Raw genomic sequence first — 21599 nt, forward strand, 5'->3', positions numbered from 1 at the left:
TGGGAGAGACAGTCATGTATGTACTAACAGTTACAGTGTGATATGTGAAGTACTATGATGGAAGGAGAGTAAAGGGTGGCTTGGGAGCATTGAAGGAGGATGCTCGAATCTAATGAAGAGACAGGTAGTTTGCCAGGGAAAGATTTCTTAGCAAGGGAACACTTCAACTTAAAAGATACATAGGAGCCACAGCTGTTTTGGCTCAATGGATAGAGCGTCAGCCTGTGGACTGAAGGATCCTGGGGTTGATTCTGGTCAAGGGCACATGCCCGGGTTGCAGGCTCGATCCCCAGTAGGGGGCATGCAGGAGGCAGCCAATCAATGATTCTCATCATTGATGTTTCTCTCTCTCTCCCTCTCTGAAATCAATAAAAATATATTTTTAAAAAAGAACAGAGACATAAAGATAATAAAAGGCATTCCACACAGAAGGAACAGTGAATAACATGAAGGACTTGGGAAACAAGCAGCTGAAAGTAACTAAAATGTAGGCACCATGGTGGGATATTGGCCATCGTCCAGGCCAGAGAGAAGTCAGACCATGAAAAACTCTGCCTTTTGAGTGCCACCTTAAAAAAATCAACACTCTCTCCAAGCAGGGGAGTGTTTTAGTAGTTGGGGTGATTTCTTTATTTTGCTTCTATTGATTTTATTGGGGTGACATTGGTTGATTAAAGTAGTTGGGTGATTTCTTAATAGTTGAAAATCTTAACCAAAGAGGCTTGATTAGTGGAGACTATATCAGTCTGGAGGTCTCTAATGCTATACTATAGAACTTGGCCGGACACTATTCTCTTCAACATTTATCCATAAAATTAATGAAGATATGAACTGTTTGCCAAAGCAGATAGCCAGTGTAGAAGATCAAAACATCTTGACAGGCTGAAACAATGGAAGAAATCTTTCAAGATAAAAGAGGCTCGTTGAGAGAACGAGCTAGATGTCTCCTGAGATCCTTTTACTTTTGAAATTCTGTGATTCTATTTCCAAAGAACATTGGTCCTCCTTTCAGTACCTTCATCTTCTAATTTCCTTAAGTTCATTTACTCAGCAATAATCTACATAAAAGCACCCAGTATTCCTGAAACATAGTAGGTAACGTCTTTTTGTTTTTTCTTTTTTCCCCCCGTCTGATTAAAAAGTAGTTCAAGTAGAAAACAGTAAGTCAAAGCAAGCCATTCAGAGGTTTACTTCATCCAGGAAGGAGTCTTCTCTTTCAACCTAAAAGTATAGGAACCACACTATATGTTTCATCAAACCTAAGACACCAGCAATTGTAAGACTTTATTTTATGTGTCACTAAAAATAAAATGCTGCTAGATACAATTTAACACTATTGATTTTAAGACATCCCAATTTCAGAGAGATTAAAATGTGAAAAAAATAATCACAGAATTGATGAAATACATTTTTATGTGGACAGAAATGGTAATGAACCTCAGTGCAATATTGGTCTTAAAAAGGGATAATTATAATCACAAAAGGGTGAAGCAAATACATAAGAATCTCCACTGATAATCTAAGGTTTTGTGTTTTATAGGCAACTAAATGTTTGGGCTAATTTGTAGCATTATTTGCCATTCTAGAAGTTTCTGAATCTGCCTAATTGAAAATGTGGGCTGCAACACCTTTATAAATTGATTGTAGTACAGTTAGGTAATCAATCTCAGAGAAAGCAGCTCTAAAACTCAAAAGTTTTAGAGTAAGTCTTTTTCACTAGGGTGTCTGTGTTTCTCTGTGATTGTCAAAATGATTTCATTGGCAAACATTACAATGCAGATTTGGAAGACTTGCTGACTAAGTGGCTATTTGGGGGAGAGGCTGGAGTCTAGGATGACTTACAGGTTTCTGGTTTGAGCAACTCTGGGTGGTGGTGATACTGAGATTAGAATTGGAAGAGAAGAAAAAAAGAAAACAAGTGTCAGCACTTGTCACCATCACACTCTCGCTATCTTGTTCAGGCTAGACATGATTTGCTGTTCTCTGTTGATCAAGATGGATCTGCATGTTGTTTCTCCATTAATGATTTCAGGATCATAAACAATTAGATTTAAAGAGATCTTAAAAATCAGTTTACATCCACCTGCTCTTCTATTGTTCCCCCAAATCAGTGTTTGAATGACTCTTCCTGTGAAATAACCATCCAGGGAGATTAAATTGCTTGACCTCTCTCAATTTCCACAATTTTAAAATGGAGAATATTATCTACCTCAGAGAATTAAATCTGATAATAGCTATAAAGTACTAGTGCCTAGCAAGTGTTCAATAAATAACTCCTTAATAAATATCATCTTAAAAATAACAATATTATAGTTATATAATCAATTTGTATGTAGTGACCAGCAATTTAAAGTAGAACGGAATACATTGCATGTAGTATGTGTATTATTTCATAAGATACCTGTTTCCATTTAAATGTGGGTACATATGCATATGTGTCTTTTGAGGCACAGTGTGGAATGTATTACTGTGGGACAGGTGGAAAAAAGTCTGAGAAACACTGCAACACGTTAGTTCATTTCTTCCTTTACTGATTTTTCATGTTGAAAGCAGACATTATTATTATTACTTGTGTTGTTGTTAATACCCGAGGATTTTTTTCACATTGATTTTCAGAGAGAGTGGAGGGAGAGAGAGAAACATCCATGTGAGAGACACATTGACTGGTTGCTTCCCATACTCCTCCTGGGGTGGAAGCCCCAATCCAATTCTGTGCCCTGGAACTGAATCCAACCCGGACCCTCTGGTGTGCGGGCAGACACTCTAACCATCGAGCAACCCGGCCGGAGCACAGCCCTTATTTTTAAAGAGATCATCTCTCTGTCAAAGCCTTGGTAGCTATAAAGTACTGTCTGTCAAATATTTTTGTTTACAACTCCGAGCACAATGTTTTATAAATAGAAGGTGCTAAATACAGGACGACTGAACCAGGCACTGGAGATAGTATGAAACACACAGAGTAGTGGTTCTCAATCTTTTCTGGGAGACCAGTGTTCTTTGAGTTGTTGAAAGTTTTGGACCCTCTTTCCAGAAGACATGCCAAGCAACTCGCAATTTCCGCAGGTTCCAGAGAATTCCCGAATCTCCATTCATCGCGCTCCAAGGATCCATAGACCCTAACGTAGGAACCCTGAAATGAGAGGTTTAACCTCTGACTGTGTGTGAGGTCGAGAGGGAAGGAAGGCTCGGGGATTAGATTACTTTTTAAATTTTCCTACAAATCCTGGGATTCTAGAACTTTGGTGCAGGAGGGCATAGGCAGAGATGGAAGAAGAGGACAGTGTATTCCGGTGAAAGAACAGTGGGGACAATTTTAACACTTCTTTTACCCACGTTAAGCCAGGTGAAGCCGAAACTGCAGCTCGAAGGGGCTGAATGACACCGCGGGTAGAGTCAGGGAAATAGACTGACAGCGAGTTCTAAACCCTCCGGAGGGGAGAGTGGGCGGAGCAAGCAGCGGGGGAGGAAGGGGCGGGGCCGCGCACGCGCACCCGGGTGTCCGCGCCGACGTCTCTGGGTTTTCTCTCGCAGCCACTCTTCCTTTCAGTGCAGTACGGTGGCCGACGGGAGCCAGACGCTGGGGATGAATGAAGGTGCTGGGTGCAGGTTGAAACAGTCTCCTCCGCTTTCTGCTCCCTTCAGCCTAGGTTCTGCCTTAGCGCGGAGGCCCCATCCAGGCCCTCCGCACCGCTGACCCGATTGGCCCCGGCGTCAGACTTCAGGGAGACCGGGTCGGCTCAGGGCACCGCTGGGGTCGGGGAGTCCAGATGCTCGCCTAGGCCCGATTTCGGACCGCGCTCTCGATTTCTACCGCGTCCCGCCTCTGGGACGCGGGTGCGGGTGGGATCCCGGTTGGTTGGAGGGCAGAACCGAAGGTCTGAAGCTTCCGCTTCTCGGACCTCAGCGCGTCCCCTGGTCCTGGTCGGCAGCCCGCCCGCTTTTCTCAGCCCGAGGGACTGGTTGGTTCTCGTTACACCGGGGGCGAGACCTATGAGCACACAGGGCGCCTCTGCTCCCTCAGCCCGCCCCTCGGTGCGAAGGCCAACTCCTCTAGCTTAAAAGCAAAGCAGCGTTTCTGCCCACGACTGGTACCTATGATGGCATTGGCTTACTGACCCCTGGTTTTTTTTGTTTGTTTGTTTGTTTGTTTTTTTAATGCCTCTGATTACCCCTGAGGACAGAGAAGTGCCCGAGTGGGACTCATCTGTCGCCCATAGCTAATTGCACCTCCCGCCTCCACAGCTGGTTTTCACCCAGCGCACAGGGGATGGTGGTAAGGCCTCCAGAGTTTTGAATCTGACATTGCCTTTGGCTCCTGAGGCCATTTACCAACGCCGACTCCTGCAGCGTGGAAAGAGAAGCCTGACATTCTTTAACCTGTTGGCTAGGCATGTGCAACAAGAGAGGGACAGAAGAGGAGCGTTCTTCACCATGCCGTCGGCTTATTTTTATTTTACGTGTGGCACTCAGAGGACTGGTGTCATGGAGAAAGCTTTGGGCTGAGATATAGTAGATGAGGATTCAGCCTTGGCTTTTGCCTCTAACTAGTAATAATACTATGGGCTTGTTACTTAATCTCTCTGCCTCGTATTCCTTCTTTGCAAACTAAGAGTATTTGAACAGAAAATCCCTAAGGCTAGAAGAGACATTAATAGACTATTTTCTTTCTCATTTTCCAGATGGCCGTAGAAATGTAGGGAGCCATTAATTGTTCCAGGAACTGATTGTCAACACAGGGGCCTATTAAAGATAAACCACATTTTCCAGGGTACTTAAAAAGAGGGTGTTCATACGTGTGGGAGTTACATCCCTACTTTTTTTTTTTTTTTAATCATTAGGACCAATAGTGACAATGACGGAGTGTACAAGCCTTCAGTTTGTCAGCCCCTTTGCTTTTGAGGCAATGCAGAAGGTGGATGTTGTTCGTTTGGCATCGTTAAGTGACCCAGAATTAAGACTTCTCCTGCCCTGCTTGGTGCGGATGGCACTTTGTGCTCCTGCGGACCAGAGCCAAAGCTGGGCCCAGGATAAAAAACTCATTCTTCGCCTTCTCTCGGGAGTGGAGGCTGTCAACTCCATTGTTGCCTTGTTGTCTGTGGACTTCCATGCCTTGGAACAGGATGCCAGCAAAGAACAGCAGCTTCGGTAACGTTCTGTTATACAATATGCAGATTGGGATTTACTTGGGCTTGCCAAAGAAGAAGGAATCAAATATCTTTTGGAGCTTTGTGGGCTTTTTACTGGATGCACGCCAAAAAGAGAAGATTGAGAGTCTAAACTTTGGAGAGTATTTTACTTAGTTTTCTTTCTACTTACAGTTAAAACTCTTGAATTTCCATATCATAGAATGTTGTGTAGAGAAGTTTCGATACATACACTATTGTATTCCGTCTAAACTGATTAGACCAGTTACTCTCAGTGGGAACTGGGTAGAGTAAGTTCCCCTAGAGTAGAAGGATTTATTGGAATCATCTGAGAGGTTTTTTAAGTTTACATGGAGTCTCCAATGTGAGTCTCTGGGCGGAGGTTTGTTCGTCCCTGCCCATTGTGAATCCAACAATGTGCCACTGTTGTTAATGGAAGTGGGTATTAACTATCATTTGTGATGGAGTCTTTACATTGGTTGTAAATTCCTGAAATAGATAGGCAAACTACGTAGTAATTCAGAAGTAATTTCATACATTCATGAAATGTATGAATAGAGTTCATACATTCTTTTGTAGATTATTTCAATAAAAGATAACCTTTTTGTTATTACTTCTATGCCACTGTTCTCATAATTGTTGATTTACACATTTGTACTTTATTAGGCATAAACTTGGAGGAGGTGCTGGAGAGAGCATCCTGGTATCACAGCTTCAGCATGGACTAACATTAGAGTTTGAACACAGTGATTCACCTCGTCGATTGCGTCTTGTGCTTAGTGAGCTGTTGGCAATTATGAACAAGGTACATTTATTTGAGTTACAGCTCAAAATATGCATGAAGCAGAGACAATAAGTCAGGCAGGATGCATCCTCTTCTACACATATTTCTATTGGTTATATAAGTGTGTTCCTTTCAAAGGTTTGAAATGCTATTGAATGCCTGCCTTAAAGGCTTTCTTTCTCTTATTACTGTTTTCTCTCATGTATGTCTCTTCTCTGTTCTCCAGCATAGGAATTTTTTTTATATGGAATTAATACAATGGCTTCTTGACAATTAGATAAGATTACCAAATTTGATTATACCATTATAGGGTACAGTTTCCCCCATAAAATGTTTTGATGTATAACTGAAAAATGTACACAGTTCCTTCAGACACTGAGTATTAATAACCTCTATGTAACAGTGAGTAGGGAATATCAAAGCTGAATTGGATGTAGGTCATTGACTAGCCTTACTCACTAGATGACTGAATTGCTTCTGTACAGTAAAGTCTATTCAACTTCTCATGTCAGCAAAATGATAGATCATTTTAGGTTATGCACCTGTGGGTAATTATGGCTAATTGAAACTCTTGAGTTTTAAATTTGTGAATGTCAGGGCTCTATCATACAAAGAACTAAATTAGATCTTCATAGTAAGATGGCTTAAATGAGATTAGGCCCAGAGTTTTAGGGGAAAAGTTATTTACTGTTCGATTTCAAGGTCAGTTAATTTATAATAAAGTTTTAAAAATTGTGGAGAACCCCCCCCCGCCCCCCCGAAATTCTGTTTCCAAATAAAATACTTGGTAAGGGGAGAGGGGCTCATCAATTTTAGATAGTTTTTAAGATATGTTATAAATCTTTAAAAAATTTCTTTCTATTATAATTATTTTATTTTACTCTATTATATGGAAAGTCTTTAATTTCAACCAATATTTCTCCTACATATTTTTCTCAATAACCTCACTTGATGTCTCTAATAAAATAAGTGACCTTTCTGTTGTGGAATGTTTCTGGCATATAGGAAATGTGGTGATAAAACTACTCTAGGAAAGTTTTTATAAAGTTAATAGGTACTTTTGTTGACTTAAATTTTTATTCTTTGTTTTTCTCACAGTTCATTCAGCATTGAACATGAATTTATATTTGTTATGCTACTTTAAGTTTACAGGTGTTTTTTTTTCTTTTTTCAGCTACAACTTATGTAGGTAGCATTTCTAGTTCATTTCTTTGGATTGTCTTATCTTTAATTCCAGATGTCTCCAAATATTTATATAGACATAAATTATAGAAACCCATACTGTCATGTCTGAATAATAATTAATGTGACTGTTAATTGGTTACATTGGTTCAAATTTATGGAATATTGCATATTCTGATGCTGTGTATTAATGACATATTAAGAGACGTGGGGTGCAAGCTGAACAAATAATTACAAAATTAGTAAGGAATTTAATTAATTACCTAAAAATTAATAGAGTTTATATATATATATATTTAATTTAGGTATCTGATTGCAGTGGAGAATTTTTTATCAAGTCATCTGAGCTATTTGAGAGTCCAGTCTATTTGGAGGAAGCTGCAGATGTACTTTGTATTTTACAAGCAGGTACTGTAATGAATGCTAAGATACATTTCAGTTATAGTTTTTTGTTAAATAATACTGTATCACTTCTTAACTTGGAATGTACCTTAAAAAATTAAGTAAAAAATGACTAATAGTATGCCCTGGTTGGTGTGGCTCAGTTGATTGGAGCTCACACCAAAAGGTCACAGATTCGAAACCAGTTTTCTCTCTCTCTCTCTCTCTCTTTCCTTCTCTTTTCCCCCTCTTCTTTTCCCTCTCCCTTTTGCTTTCTCTAAAATCAATAAAATATATCATTGGGTGAGAACTAAAAAAAAAAAAAGCCCTGGTCAGTGTGCTCAATGGTTAGAGTGTCAGCCTGCACACTAAAGGTTTCGGGTTCGATTCCTGGTCAAGGGCACGTTCCTGGGTTGCAGGTTCAATCCTTGGGCTGGATCAGGGTGCATGTGGGAGGCAACCAATTGATGTGTATCGCTTACATCAATGTTTCTTTCTCTCTCTCTCTCTCTCTGTCTCCCTCTCTCTTTCCCCTCCCCCCTTCCACCCGCCCCGCACTGAGGACCAAGCCCACAAACCCAGGCATGTACCCTGATGGGGAATCGAACTGTGACCTCCTGGTCCATAGGTCAATGCCCAACCATTTAGCCACACTATCTGGGTGGAACTGAGCTAATTTTAATTTTATTTAATTTAGATTTAAATAACCACAGGTGGTTGGTGGCTGTCCTACTAGACACTTCAACTCTAGACTGTGAAAGGAAATTGCCTTAATTGCTTTTAAATGACATCAGTGAAATGTCAAAAGATGTTTAATGTAAATGCAATGAAATGTCACTCTTCAGTAGTAACACTGCCTTTTGTTTTCTCATAGAGCTCCCTTCCCTGCTTCCTATAGTTGATGTAGCTGAAGCCTTGCTACATGTTAGAAATGGTGCCTGGTTCTTGTGTCTGTTGGTGGCCAATGTTCCTGATAGTTTCAATGAAGGTAAATATAATTTTGAAATGGGATATTGAAGAGATTTACTTGGGCATGTAAGGACCTCTGTTTGAGCTAAGAAGAAACATTTATGGGGTTTTGATATTTTTTGTCTTTTGAAAGTTTATTAGTGTGCACTAATTTTAGAAATATTGAGTTTAGAGGTTTCAAAATTGTGTTGAGATTAACATTTTAAGTACAGTGAGTATGTAGCAAATTTTTTTTTTTTGCTATTAGGCACCGGTGCTATATTATGACAATAAAAAATACCAAAGGACTAGAAGATATAATCCCAATGCTCAGGGAGCAAAGAGGAGAGGAGACATATATCTGTGAAATAGCCAGGGAGCAGTCAATGCATGGTATCTGTAATCAGAAATACCAGCAATTAGGCCGTTGTTTTTTAGCCTTATTGCTATCAGTTTGCAGAAAAGTGTAGGGTAGAAATTAAGAAAAATCAATTGAAATTTTTCATGTCTATTTCAAACTACTAGTGATTGAAGATTATTATTTGGGTCGGAGTGATATGAAAGTAAAAACATTATTGAATAAGGTAATTTGGGAATTGGGAGCCACTGAGGAAAAAAACACTGAATCTGGGGGTTATAATTTCTGGCTTTGTCAATTATACTTTATGTGATTGCCATCAAGATACTTCACATCTATAAAATGGAGATACTGATAGTTCTCTTACATTTCTAAGAGATTATCACATGATACGTAAAAGCTCTTTGGAAGCACTGTCCTTACTAATTTTCTGTCTACTTGTTCCAGTAGTTACTGAGGGAAGGGTGTTGATATCTCCAAACATAATTGTGGATTTCCTTTCAGTTTGTTGAGCCAGCAACTTGGGCATGTGCCCTGACTGGGAATCGAACTGTGACCTTCTGGTTCATAGGTTGTCGCTCAACCACTGAGCTACACAGGCTGGGCTTGCCTTCATTTCTTGAAAGATATTTTCATTGGGTATAAAATTTTAGGTTGACATTTTCTTTTAGCTCTTTCAAGATGTCATTCTGTTCTCTGTGGTGATTTTTATTTCTGTTCTGTATATAATGTTTCTTTTTGCCTCTGGCTATTTTTATTTACGTATTTATTTATGTATTTATTTATTTATTCTGGCTACTTTCTTTGTTATCACTGATTTTCAGAAATTTGATTATGATGTGTCTGGATATGATTTCTTTGTGTTTATCCTGCTTGGAGTTTATTGAGTTTCTCTGTGTTTTTAATTTTCATCAAATTTGGACAAATATATTTTTGTCTTCTATTCCCTTTCTCTTTTTGGCTCCTTGATATTATCCCACAGGTCACTGTGCATATTTTAAGTCTTTTTTAAAATTCTGTGCTTTATTTTTACCAGTTTCTTTTACTATGCTTTCAAGATTCCTAACCCTTTTCTTCTGTAGTGTCTAATCTGCATAAATGATTGCTTCTCAAGGCTAAAAATGTTTTTCTAGCTTTTTACTTATAAAGCTTAAAGTAATAGAGGCTATTCAATGTTCAGTTTGTAGAGGCCTGATCAAAAATGGAGAACGACAGGATGAAGAAAGTCTTGGAGGAAGGCGCAGAACAGATGCCTTATGCTCTTTATGTAAAATGAATCCTTCTCAGGCTCTCAAGGTCCGAGGCATGGTGGTAAGAGGTCTTATTTTTATGAGACAAAAGACTTTATATTAGGACCAGAAACTCTTCTCAAGATGGTTTTGGAATCTTGTAGAAAATTATAATTATATCCTGGATGTATTACCTTCCTCTCTGGGTTTTTATGTTTTGTGATACTTCTTCCTCTAAACTTTAGAGCAGCAGTTCACGACCCCTTTGGGGGGGTCAAACGACCCTTTCACAGGGGTCGCCTAAGACCATCGGAACACACATATATAATTACATATTGTTTTTGTGATTAATCACTCTGCTTTAATTACGTTCAATTTGTAACAATGAAATTGGGGGTCACCACAACATGAGGAACTGTATTAAAGGGTCGTGGCATTAGGAAGGTTGAGAACCACTGTTTAGAGGCTTTAGACTCTGAACCATCCTGGCTCTTTTCCTTATGATACTGAGTTCAGTTTGTTTTCTGTGCTGTGTTAGGTGGAAGAATGTCACTTGCCAGGCCTTGGAGTAGCTTTGACATTGGATCATACTAAAAATGAAGTTAGTGAAGATGGAGTGACTGACTTGGTTTGCTTTGTTAGTGGTTTGCTTCTTGGAACAAATGCGAAAGTCCGGACTTGGTTTGGAACTTTTATCCGAAATGGACAACAGGTGAGGGATAAATATCTGTATAGGTCAAGGATCAGGATATTTTGGCAATTAGTAAAAGAGGAAGAAACACTTTGAGAATGATGTCATTAGACCAATGGTTCTCCAATTTCTTAGCCGCAGGACCCTCCTAACATTAAAAAAAAAATCATTGAGGATACCAAAGAGCTTTTGTTTTTGTGCTTTTATCTATTGCTATTTATCAGATTAGAAATGAAAACAAATATTTGAAATATTTATTTAAAAATAATAATCTATTCAGTGTGAACATAACGTCTTTTAATGAAAAATAGCCATATTTTCCAAAATTAAAAAAAAACTAATGAGAGTTGTGGTGTTTTTACATTTTTGCAAATCTCTTTAATGTCTGGTTTCATAGAAACTGTTGGAGAACTGCACTATAATAGTAAAAAAGGCCAATAATGTCTTAGTATTATTAACCAGTTAACTGCCACCATGTTTTGAATTTAATTAAAAAGGTCTGCCGCTTGCATCTATAGACGCTTACGGCGTACAAATGGTTAAGGACACATTTTTTACCTGGTTTCCCTGAAAGCATTTGGGAATCTGCAGAGTCCTAAGCATACTTCACTAATAGCAGAGCTGTTCTTTAAACCCAAGGTCTGTGTCTCCAAAATATGAGCACTTCTATAGCACATGTGACTCCATTAGTCATTATGTGTTTGAAAATATACCATTTTAGATGATGTTTTACAATTCAAATTGTACTTAATTTAGTGTATTCTGTACAACCAATCCAAATTAGGATGAGTGGAGTATTCTTGAAATGAACCAGTGAATTTTGAGTGTGCTCGATTGGTTAAAATGAGATTCTGTAGTTATGACAGCCTCCTTAAAGGGGTCAATTTCAAGTGTTTACCTGGGGAGCTCTGTTTGAACTTCCTTCTGACTTACTGAGTGTCCCATGCTTGCTTCTTCTTGTGGCTCATATTTCTTACAGAGGAAGAGAGAGACCAGCAGTTCTGTCCTTTGGCAGATGCGACGGCAGCTGCTTCTGGAGCTGACCGGCATCCTTCCCACAGTGAGAAGCACCCGCATCGCGGACGAGGCTGACGCGGAGGCCGAGCCCCATGTGTCTGTGTACTCGGGGCTGAAAGAAGAGCATGTTGTGAAAGCCAGTGCACTCTTGCGTCTGTACTGTGCTTTGATGGGGATCGCTGGACTCAAGTATTCCATAATTCGATATTTTACCTTTTTGTCATTTTACTTTCTTGTTTCTAATCCCAAGAAAGTGAGTCAAAGGCCTTTTATTCTGAGGATTTGGGTTTTCTGTTGGGCTTAGTTAGTGGGCTGGCCTATATAAAGAATGAAGTCTTAAGGCAAAACATCCTTAGCTGGGATGTATCTATCTTTTTTGGTCTGATGTAAATATAATTATGTAAATATGGGACAAGCCAAAGCAGTTTAAGAAACCTGTGGCTTCACCACAGCTTGACATGAGTATAATGCAGTGATGGCGAACCTTTTGAGCTCGGCATGTCAGCATTTTGAAAAACCCTAACTTAACTCTGGTGCCGTGTCACACATAGAAATTTTTTGATATTTGCAACCATAGTAAAACAAAGACTTATATTTTTGATATTTATTTTATATATTTAAATGCCATTTAACGAAGAAAAATCAACCAAAAAAATGAGTTCACGTGTCACCTCTGACACGCGTGTCATAGGTTCGCCATCACTGGGAGTGATTTGTGAGTGATTGTTTACCAGCCCATGCAGCTGGTTGAAGTAAAGCTCTCCTATGTTTCCTATGACAGCTGAGGTCATCAGTTGATATGATATGATTATTAAGCATAAGGTTTATCATTTAGTCAGTGCACTATATCCTTTTGAATAATGTCCTCAACTGTTTTACACAGTCCTCACTTTGCATGGCTTTGATATATGTGAATTTCAGTTACCACTGTTTAATTAAATATTATGCTCCCTCAACATCTAATGTATCAGTTACCATGATACATTAACCACATAATTGTGTAAAATACCAGCTTTGCTGAGAGCTCTTTAAGCCATAGATTACTGTATGAATAACATGCACATCATGATCAGTGACCAATTGCATCATTTCTTTTAAAATCTGTCAGCAATTGGTCACCACACATTGATTACTCAGTTTATGAATAGATAGCAAAGTGGGTGCATGTATTGTCTCCTTGAAACCCATGTGACATTTTATAAAAATAGATAACTGAAGGAGGGGATTAGCCAATAAAGATGAAAGTGAAGCAAAGACACAAAAAGTGGTGCTGTTGGAAGTGGCATTTGAACCAAATGTAAATAGAAGAAATAGCTGACTTGTGAGAATGTTGACACAGCTTCCATTTGAGAGACTCTAGATATGCAGCCAGATGAACTTGTCAACATAAATGAGGAAATTTATTGTGACAAAAAGGATGAAGAAGTGATGTAGGCAAAAACCTTCACATGAAAGGAAGTCTCAGATATTTCATGACTGAAAGTACAGGGGATAACATATTGGAAGTTGAACCAAACTTAGAATGGCTATGACAGTTCATCAAGGCTTAGAAAAGACATACACTTTGTGTTGTAAGTTATACAATGAGAAGACAAAGGCTGTTCAGACTAGTATTGATAGTTTTATTTTTTTACGAAGAAAACACTTTAGTTCCCAATGTGTCTAATATTTTCAATTATAGAGTGCTGTATAAAAGTTTTACTGTTTTTTATTTCCTTATGCATTATAACTGACAGAATTTGTAATGTTTTGACAAAAACAAATTTAAAGGTCACAGAACAGTTGAAATATTCTCCATTGATTATTAAGATCATGATGTGTAATTTCAGCTTATATGTTTTTTTAATGATTTCTTAAGAATTGATTTTTAAAGAGAGAGGGAGAGAGAGAAACATCCGTAAGAGTGAAACATTAATCTGCTGCCTCCTGCGTGCCCCCTACCGGGGATTCAGCCCACAACCCGGGCATGTGCCCTGACCAGGAATTGAACCAGCAAACTTTTGGTGATTGGGATGACAACCAACTAACTGAGCCACACTAGCCAGGGCATCAGCTTATGTGGTTATTTTTATGCTTCCACACTATTGTGCACCGTGAGCAGTTCCTGTATTTGTGTCCAAGAAAGAACACTGGTTGTAAACTCAACAGTGTTGCTTTTCACAACTCAAGATGTTAAAGATTTTATAAATAGTGAGATATTATTACAAAGCTTGTATCTGAATGGTGAAACTGTTGGGAAGTCCCTTTTTCTTTTTCCCTTCTTCAGCTAAAAAAAGTAAAGCGTAATCATGTGTTTCTTTTTTAGACCAACTGAGGAAGAAGCTGAACAGTTGCTCCAGTTGATGACGAGCCGTCCTCCCGCTACACCTGCTGGGGTTCGCTTTGTTTCCCTTTCCTTTTGTATGCTGCTGGCCTTTTCTGCACTTGTCAGGTACCTGAAATTGCTCTATTTTTTCAAGGTCTGCTTTTGTTTGTTTGTGTGTTTACTTATTTATTTTTTAATTTTTTAAAATTTCAATTACAGTTGACATTCAATATTGTATTAATTTCTGGTGTACAGCAGTGATTAGACATTTTTATAACTTACAAAGTGATCCTCCAGTAAGTCTTGCACCCACCTGACACCATGTATAGTTATTATAATATTATTGACTATATTTCCTAAGCTGTACTTTACATCCTTGTAACTATTTTGTAACTGCCAATTTGAATTTATTAATCCCTTCACCTTTTTTACCCAATCTCTCAACCTATCTCCCATCTGGCATCCATCAATTTGTTCTCTGCATCTTTGAGTTTGCTTCTGTCTTGCTTGTTCATTTATTTTGTTTATTAGATTCCACATATAAATGAAATCTTATGGTATTTGTCTTTCTCTGCCTAACCTATTTCACTTAGCACAGTACCCTCTAGGTTCATCCATGTTGTCACAAATGGTAAGACTTCATTCTTTTTTATGGCCGAGTAATATTCCATTGTATATATGTACCACTTTTTTATCCATTTGTCTTTTTTTTTTTTAATTTAAATCTTTATTGTTGAAAGTATTATAAATGCCCCCCTTTTTTACCCCCATTGACCCCTTCTAGCCTGCCCCCGTCCCTTGCCTCAGGCCTTCACCTCCCTATTGTTCTATTTGTCTTTTGATTGGAGCATTTAATACATTTACATTTAAAGTAATTATTGATAGGTGTGTAGTTATTGCCATTTTATTAATTGTTTTCTGATTGTTTATGTAGTTCTCTATTCCTTTCTTATTCTCTTGCTCTCTTATATATTGAAGGTTTTCTGTAGTGTTGTGTTTGGATTCCTTTCTCTTTATTTCTTGTGTATTTCTCCCATAGTTTTGGTTTGTGATTACCATGTGCTTCATATATAATATACCAAAACTATGTTTATATCAATCTATTGTAAGTTGATGATCATTTAAATTCAAACACATTTTATAATCACTACCATTTTTATTCCCCCATCCATGTTTATGTTTTGTCAATATTTTTTACTTCTTTTGTCTGTGTGCTTGTATATGACCTTAAATTTATTGTTGTAATTACACATGATCATCCTACTTTTGCATTTAAGAATATTTATTGATTGATTTTACAGAGAGAGGGGGGTGGGGGAGAGAGAGAGAGAGAGAGAGAGAGAGAGAGAGAGAGAGAGAGAGAGAGAGAAAAGAGGAATATTGATTTGTTGTTACAACCATTTATTGGTTGATTCGTGTATGTACCCTGACCGGTGACCTAACCCATAACCTTGGCGTATTGGAACAGTGCTCTAACCAACTGACCTACCCGGCCAGGACTACCTTTTGCCTTTTAATTTTTGTAATTATAGTTCTGTTCATCTAGTTTTCAGGTGGTTTTCTAGGGTGGTTGTTATATTTATTTAAATTTCTTGTTCAGGGTCACACTACCAGTAACTAGCAGAGATGGGATTACCACTCAGGTCTGTCTGGATAGGCTCTAAAGGGTGTAACTTTCTACTATATAACACTGTCTTATTAGTAAAATGATTTGGGTGTGGCTAATAATGACCTTTTCAGTTTTCTTAGCTTGGGGTAGCAGGCTTTTTTCAGTGCTTTTTATTTTATTCATTTACACCACAATGGAGTAGGAGTTCAATGAACATTATTTTTACAAGTCAAAGTTAACTTGCCCTTTACAATCTAAATCTAGGAATTTCCTTTAAAAGTCATTGTTGATGTACTTTTATAACCATCTTTCATATCTGATGAACTGTAGCTCTCTCTTTTTCCCTATATCGTTCTTCGCTTTTTGAATAGTGATCACTTATTTTTCTACAATTTTGAGTTCTTAAAATGTTCCTATAAGTTAAATTTCATTTTTTAGGTAAAAGATGGAAAGGAAATAATTAAGACTTTTGAGAGACTTTGACTACTTACAACCTTAAAGAAAAGCATAGGCCCTCATTCTTCATCTCTACAACTACTTCATACCTACAACTACTTCATATCTCAGTGACAATGGGCAATTCAACACACTATTAATTTGAATTGATATTTCAAAATAGGGAAGGAAAAATAACTTCTACTAAAAATAATTTCAGAATGCTTCCTTACTCCTATGCTGTTACATCTGAGTTAAACCAGTAACATTCTGGTATTTTTTATATAGTACACCTGAACAGGAGCAGCTAATGGTAGTGTGGCTAAGTTGGATGATAAAAGAAGAAGCTTATTTTGAGAGGTAAGAGGACTTCATTTGTTTCAGTTAGCTGAGTAAGTTTTTCTTAATCTCTGTTTGGAAATTCATATTTTATTTTCTGTTTCTACAGTACTTCAGGCGTTTCTGCTTCTTTTGGGGAGATGTTATTATTGGTCGCTATGTACTTTCATAGCAACCAGCTTAGTGCTATCATTGACTTGGTCTGTTCCACTTTGGGGATGAAGGTAATTTTCTTTTGTCTTCTTTCTAAAGAAGGTTCCTAAGCTGGACATTTTCTTTTAGTGTAAAGTAAATAGATTTTCATGTAGAAGTAATTTAATTTTAATTTAATAGTTTGAAATTTTACCAGGAGGTCTTAGAAAAAATTACATTATGAAAACATTTATTTACCAGAATAATAGATGTTCAGTGTAGAAAGCTTGGTAAACACAGAAAAGAAGGAGAAAATATAACTTCATTGTTTAGGGATATCAAATATATTATTGTTAACATTCTGGTGTCCTTTCTTTTTTTAAATATATTTTATTGATTTTTTACAGAGAGGAAGGGAGAGAGAGAGAGAGTCAGAAACATCGATGAGAGAGAAACATCGATCAGCCGCCTCCTGCACATCCCCCACCGGGGATGTGCCCGCAACCCAGGTACATGCCCTTGACCGGAATCGAACCTGGGACCTTTCAGTCCGCAGGCCGACGCTCTATCCACTGAGCCAAACCGGTTTCGGCTGTTCTTTCTTTAAATTGACATACATATTTTGTAATTTTAAAGAATTTAGCAATATATGATGAGCATTTCTTCATATCAAGTATTCTAATACTGTATAATTTTCAGTGATTCTATCGTAGTCCATCATGTGGACCAGTCATGACTTTCCTAATGGATCCTTTTTTATTTGCTATGTAAATTTTCCAATTTTGGGAAAATTAAAAACCTTATTTATGTAAATATATACACAGATACTCACACATGTTTATTATCAAATGCTGTTTGGATTATTTCCTTAGGATAAAGTTCTTTGAGGCAGTTACTAACTAAAAGAGTATGATGATGTTAAGGTGTTTAATGAGTATTGCCAGGTTATCTTCTAGAAAGATTATAGTAATCAAACTATTTTCATTAGTGAGTGAGAGTGCCTATTTTTCTTTACTCTCACCATCACTGGCATTACTGAAATTTGATTTTGTCTTTGATTACTAGTGAAAACTATGGTAAATATGATTGTCATTATTTTTATAGCTCACAGTGTTGTTTCTTTTTTTAAATGATTTTTTCTCTTTGCTTTCAAAAACTGTTTTTTTTAAAAAATATATTCTTATTGACTTAAAAGAGGGAGAGAGAGAGAAACATCAATAATAAGAGAGAATCATTGATCGGCTGCCACCTGCACACCCCCTACTGGAGATCGAGCCCACAACCCAGGCATGTGCCCTTGACTGGAATCAAACCTGGGACCCTTCAGTCCACAGCCAATGCTCTACCCACCAACCCAAACCAGCCAGGGCTATAGTGGTGTTTTTTGTTGTTTTTTTAAAAAATTTATGTGTTTTGGCTGGTTTGTTTTGTGAAATACTTACCAATGGCTCAATTTTTCTCTAGGGATTTTTATCATTTATTTTTTATTTTACTGACTTAAAGGGCTCTTTATATATAAATGATATGCCATTATGCTGTATATATCACATCTCATCAATTTAAAGACATATTTTACCCAATATTGAATTGAAATGATGTGTAATGTTAATGTGCTAGTATTTCACCCCTCTTTTTCTTGAAACCCTACTAATTAAATCAGTGATGTATTTTATAATCCTTAATGTGGAGAAGTACATTATGTTGTAATTAATTTTTCCCAGTTGTTTTTGCCACTTGGAAATTATTATTTTTTTTCGTGTGTGTATAGTGCATATTATTTCTCGTGGTTCTTTGCTGTTACGCTTAGAAATATTTTTCTTTCCTCAGGTCTATAGAAATGGTCACCTATATTTTCTTCTAGTGTTTTTGTGGCTTCATGTTTTACATTTAAATTATTAATACACTTGGAGTTTATTTTGGATATGGAGTCATCTGTGCAAATATACAGCAGGTCCCATAACATCGTATTGTTCATTGTCACTTTGTTATACCATTGATGAGATGCTGTGGGAACCTAACTCTTGTTACTCTCAATTAGTCTATGGTAAAATTGGTTTCAATATACAGGGTTGGGCAAAAGTAGTTTTATAGTTGTAAGTAAATGAAACACAAAGTTTATTCTTTTATTATTTATTTATTTATTTACTTATTATTGTATTTTTTGACTTCTTTGTAACCCTGCTTTTGCCTGCACCTGTTTGTCATTTCTTTCAAAGTTGCAGAACCTAACAACAATGTTAAGTGAGGACTTATTATAAATATTCCCAAAAAGGTAGCTGCCCACCTCTCTTTATTGAATAATCCACTTCTTCGCACTGACTTGAAATGTCAATAATATTATTTACTAAGTACTTTTATATGTTGGCTCATTTTCTGAGGAAAAACATACTTCAATATTGGATCTGAGAAGCCACTTCTGAAATAGAGTATTTGAACATTAATGTTATATATCACAGTCATTTTAGATAATAAATTTACCAGAGAAAATGGTGCTTAATATAGTTTTATATCCTATGGGAATTTTTTTTGTTGTTTTAGATTGTAATTAAGCCCAGCTCCTTGAGCAGGATGAAGAATATCTTCACACAGGAAATTTTTACTGAACAGGTACTTCTTTAACCTTCTTTCATAACATTCTTTGGTGAAAACGTGTATATCTCAGTTTAAGAGAATAGTAAGGTATTTTCTATTCTTTTTTTGTTTCCGGTGATGATTTATTTAATCTTTGAAACATCTGTAAAAATAATCCCATTTAAAATTTACTTTTAAAGCTACTTACTATTTACAAAAGCATATTTGAAATTTATATATTTTGGAGATTTTGAGTAGATAGAGTACAGCCTTAGATATAGGGGTCTCACATGGGGTAGTCATTTGGATTTGTCAGAAGAAAAATAAAATAGAGACCTATTTAAACCTTTGGGTTGTGAGGTTCATTTCTACCTAGATTATAAATTACAGTCTAAATTCCTTATTCTTGTATTTACATGTTCTTATTTGGCCTCAGCACTTTGTTTCCATGGTTATTCCCAAGGATATTTTATTTTTTCAGTGAAGGAGACTGTTCTAAAATTTAACATTAATTCTCAGGTTCACTTGTCATGTTAAACCTCAGAATACAAAAATATATGTCTTAACAAATGAAATATTTGCAAATACTCATGGATCCATAATTTTTACTTTAAAAATTAAAAATAATTTGGGGAGATGTTATTATTGGTCGCTCTGTACTTTCATATGCTCAGCTATATGCACAAAATATTTTTATTGATTTCAGAGAGGAAGGGAGAGGGAGAGAGAGATCAATGATGAGAGAGAATCTCCGATCAGCTGCCTCCTGGTTCATAGGTCAATGGCTCAACCACTGAGCAATACCGGCTGGGCTAATTGTTGCTTCTTTTAGGAATTTCTCATCTCTGTATCAGAGTCTTCCTTCTCCCCTCAGTGCACATACACTCCCACATAACAGTCACACATTTTGAACTAACTAGAAGACAATAGAGATCTGTGCATGCCACTGAGGATAACAGTAAAAATTCCGGTTTATATTTATGTGATACTTTATAATTCACGTATTTTTCAAAAAAATTTTTCCACCTCACAAAAAGATTTTGAGGCAAGTAAGTCTCTATTGTCCCATTTTGTAGATATGAAACTAGACTTAGAAGATAAAATGACTTAGCCAGAGTCATTAAGCACAGATGATATGGATTCCAAATATATGTATATTTGTTAATCTTCACTCGAGGATATTTTTTCATTGATTTTTAGAGAGAGTGGAAGGGGAGTTGTGGGGGGAGGGAGAGAAAGAAAAACATGGATGTGAGAGAGACACTTCGATTGGTTTCCTCCTGCATGGGTCCCCACAGGGGCTAGCAATTGAACTTGCAACCCATGTAAGTACCCTTCACTAGGAATTGAACCTGAGACCCTTCTGTGTGGAGGCTGACATTCTAACCATTGAGCACACTGGCCAGGGCCCAAATTTTATATTTTTTAACATACTATGCTACCATCAACATATCTATCTTTAAAAACAAGTTAAAAAATTAGAGAACATCACAAATCCTATTTGTATGCTACCTTATCATTAAAAAATAATTAAATCATGTAACAATTGTTTCTTATTTATTTCTAAGGCCTATACTTGTATTAAGTATGGACAGTCTACCTTTTAATCCCCCCTCTTTCAGAATAATTTTGTATTTAGTTCTATCATATGTATTAATACTGCGTTTCCCTTTTAGGTTGTCACAGCTCATGCAGTTCGAGTCCCTGTCACCAGCAACCTGAGTGCCAACATTACTGGTTTTTTGCCTATTCATTGTATTTACCAGCTTCTCAGGAGTCGTTCCTTTACCAAGCACAAAGTGTCAATAAAAGTATGGCCTTACATTTATATTTTAAGCTACACCCTCAGTTAATGTTTTTTTCCCAGTCCTGGTTCATTTTTTAGGCCTTTACTGTGGGTTTTGTGTATGAAATATATCTTCTTAGAAGTCATTCACATAGGTATAGTAATTAGGAACTTAATTTTAGGTTTTTTAAATAATAAAAATTTAGTTATTTACAAAATGTACAGTGTTAATAATTCATTTATAGTCTCATTAATAGCATATGACTATTTCATTAAGCCTTAGTAAGAGATTGCCATTTTCTATACTAGTAGTTTGGTTTTATTCACCAAACTGAGAAAGTTGCTAGTCATCCATAGCCAGCTTGTACATATTTTTATATGTTTTCAATTTGTGATAGTTGGCTATGTCAAACAGTTAAAAGGGCCTCTGAGGAAAGGCTGAATCCCAGGAGGCATAGGAATCTGTTTGAACCTTTTCTAGAGGCTCTTTTATTTATAAAAAACAATGAACAATATGTGCATTTTTTTCATTTTTAAATGAGCAATATGTGCATTGATATCACTTTTAATTATCCTTGTTTTTATGATTTTTTGAAGTTAGTTTCTAGCTAGTTGGTGTCTTCTACTTTATATTTTTAGCAAGTGAAATAGATACGAATTAAGAATCCAAATGCACACCCAACATTTC

General features: G+C 36.9%; 1 protein-coding gene across 4 annotated transcripts in view; it reads left to right on the plus strand.

Annotated features, from left to right (window-relative positions):
- The first annotated feature begins 3499 nt into the window (after nucleotides 1–3499).
- INTS2 (integrator complex subunit 2) overlaps nucleotides 3500–21599 on the plus strand; it is a 48590-nt gene continuing 30490 nt past the window's right edge. For 3 of the 4 annotated variants that reach the window (XM_036340226.1, XM_036340228.1, XM_036340229.1), the window contains exons 1-13: nucleotides 3500–3606; nucleotides 4839–5145; nucleotides 5811–5949; nucleotides 7416–7518; nucleotides 8366–8479; nucleotides 9978–10108; nucleotides 10565–10738; nucleotides 11697–11923; nucleotides 14040–14165; nucleotides 16372–16443; nucleotides 16532–16646; nucleotides 19093–19161; nucleotides 20802–20936. In XM_036340226.1, the coding sequence (XP_036196119.1) occupies nucleotides 3588–3606; nucleotides 4839–5145; nucleotides 5811–5949; nucleotides 7416–7518; nucleotides 8366–8479; nucleotides 9978–10108; nucleotides 10565–10738; nucleotides 11697–11923; nucleotides 14040–14165; nucleotides 16372–16443; nucleotides 16532–16646; nucleotides 19093–19161; nucleotides 20802–20936 (1731 nt within the window). In that variant the 5' untranslated portion in view covers nucleotides 3500–3587. The remainder of the gene's footprint in view (nucleotides 3607–4838; nucleotides 5146–5810; nucleotides 5950–7415; nucleotides 7519–8365; nucleotides 8480–9977; nucleotides 10109–10564; nucleotides 10739–11696; nucleotides 11924–14039; nucleotides 14166–16371; nucleotides 16444–16531; nucleotides 16647–19092; nucleotides 19162–20801; nucleotides 20937–21599) is intronic. The other variant, XM_036340227.1, reaches the window with a different exon arrangement.

This window comes from Myotis myotis, unplaced genomic scaffold, assembly GCF_014108235.1.
Source record: "Myotis myotis isolate mMyoMyo1 unplaced genomic scaffold, mMyoMyo1.p scaffold_m19_p_17, whole genome shotgun sequence".
Taxonomy (NCBI): Eukaryota; Metazoa; Chordata; class Mammalia; order Chiroptera; family Vespertilionidae; genus Myotis; species Myotis myotis.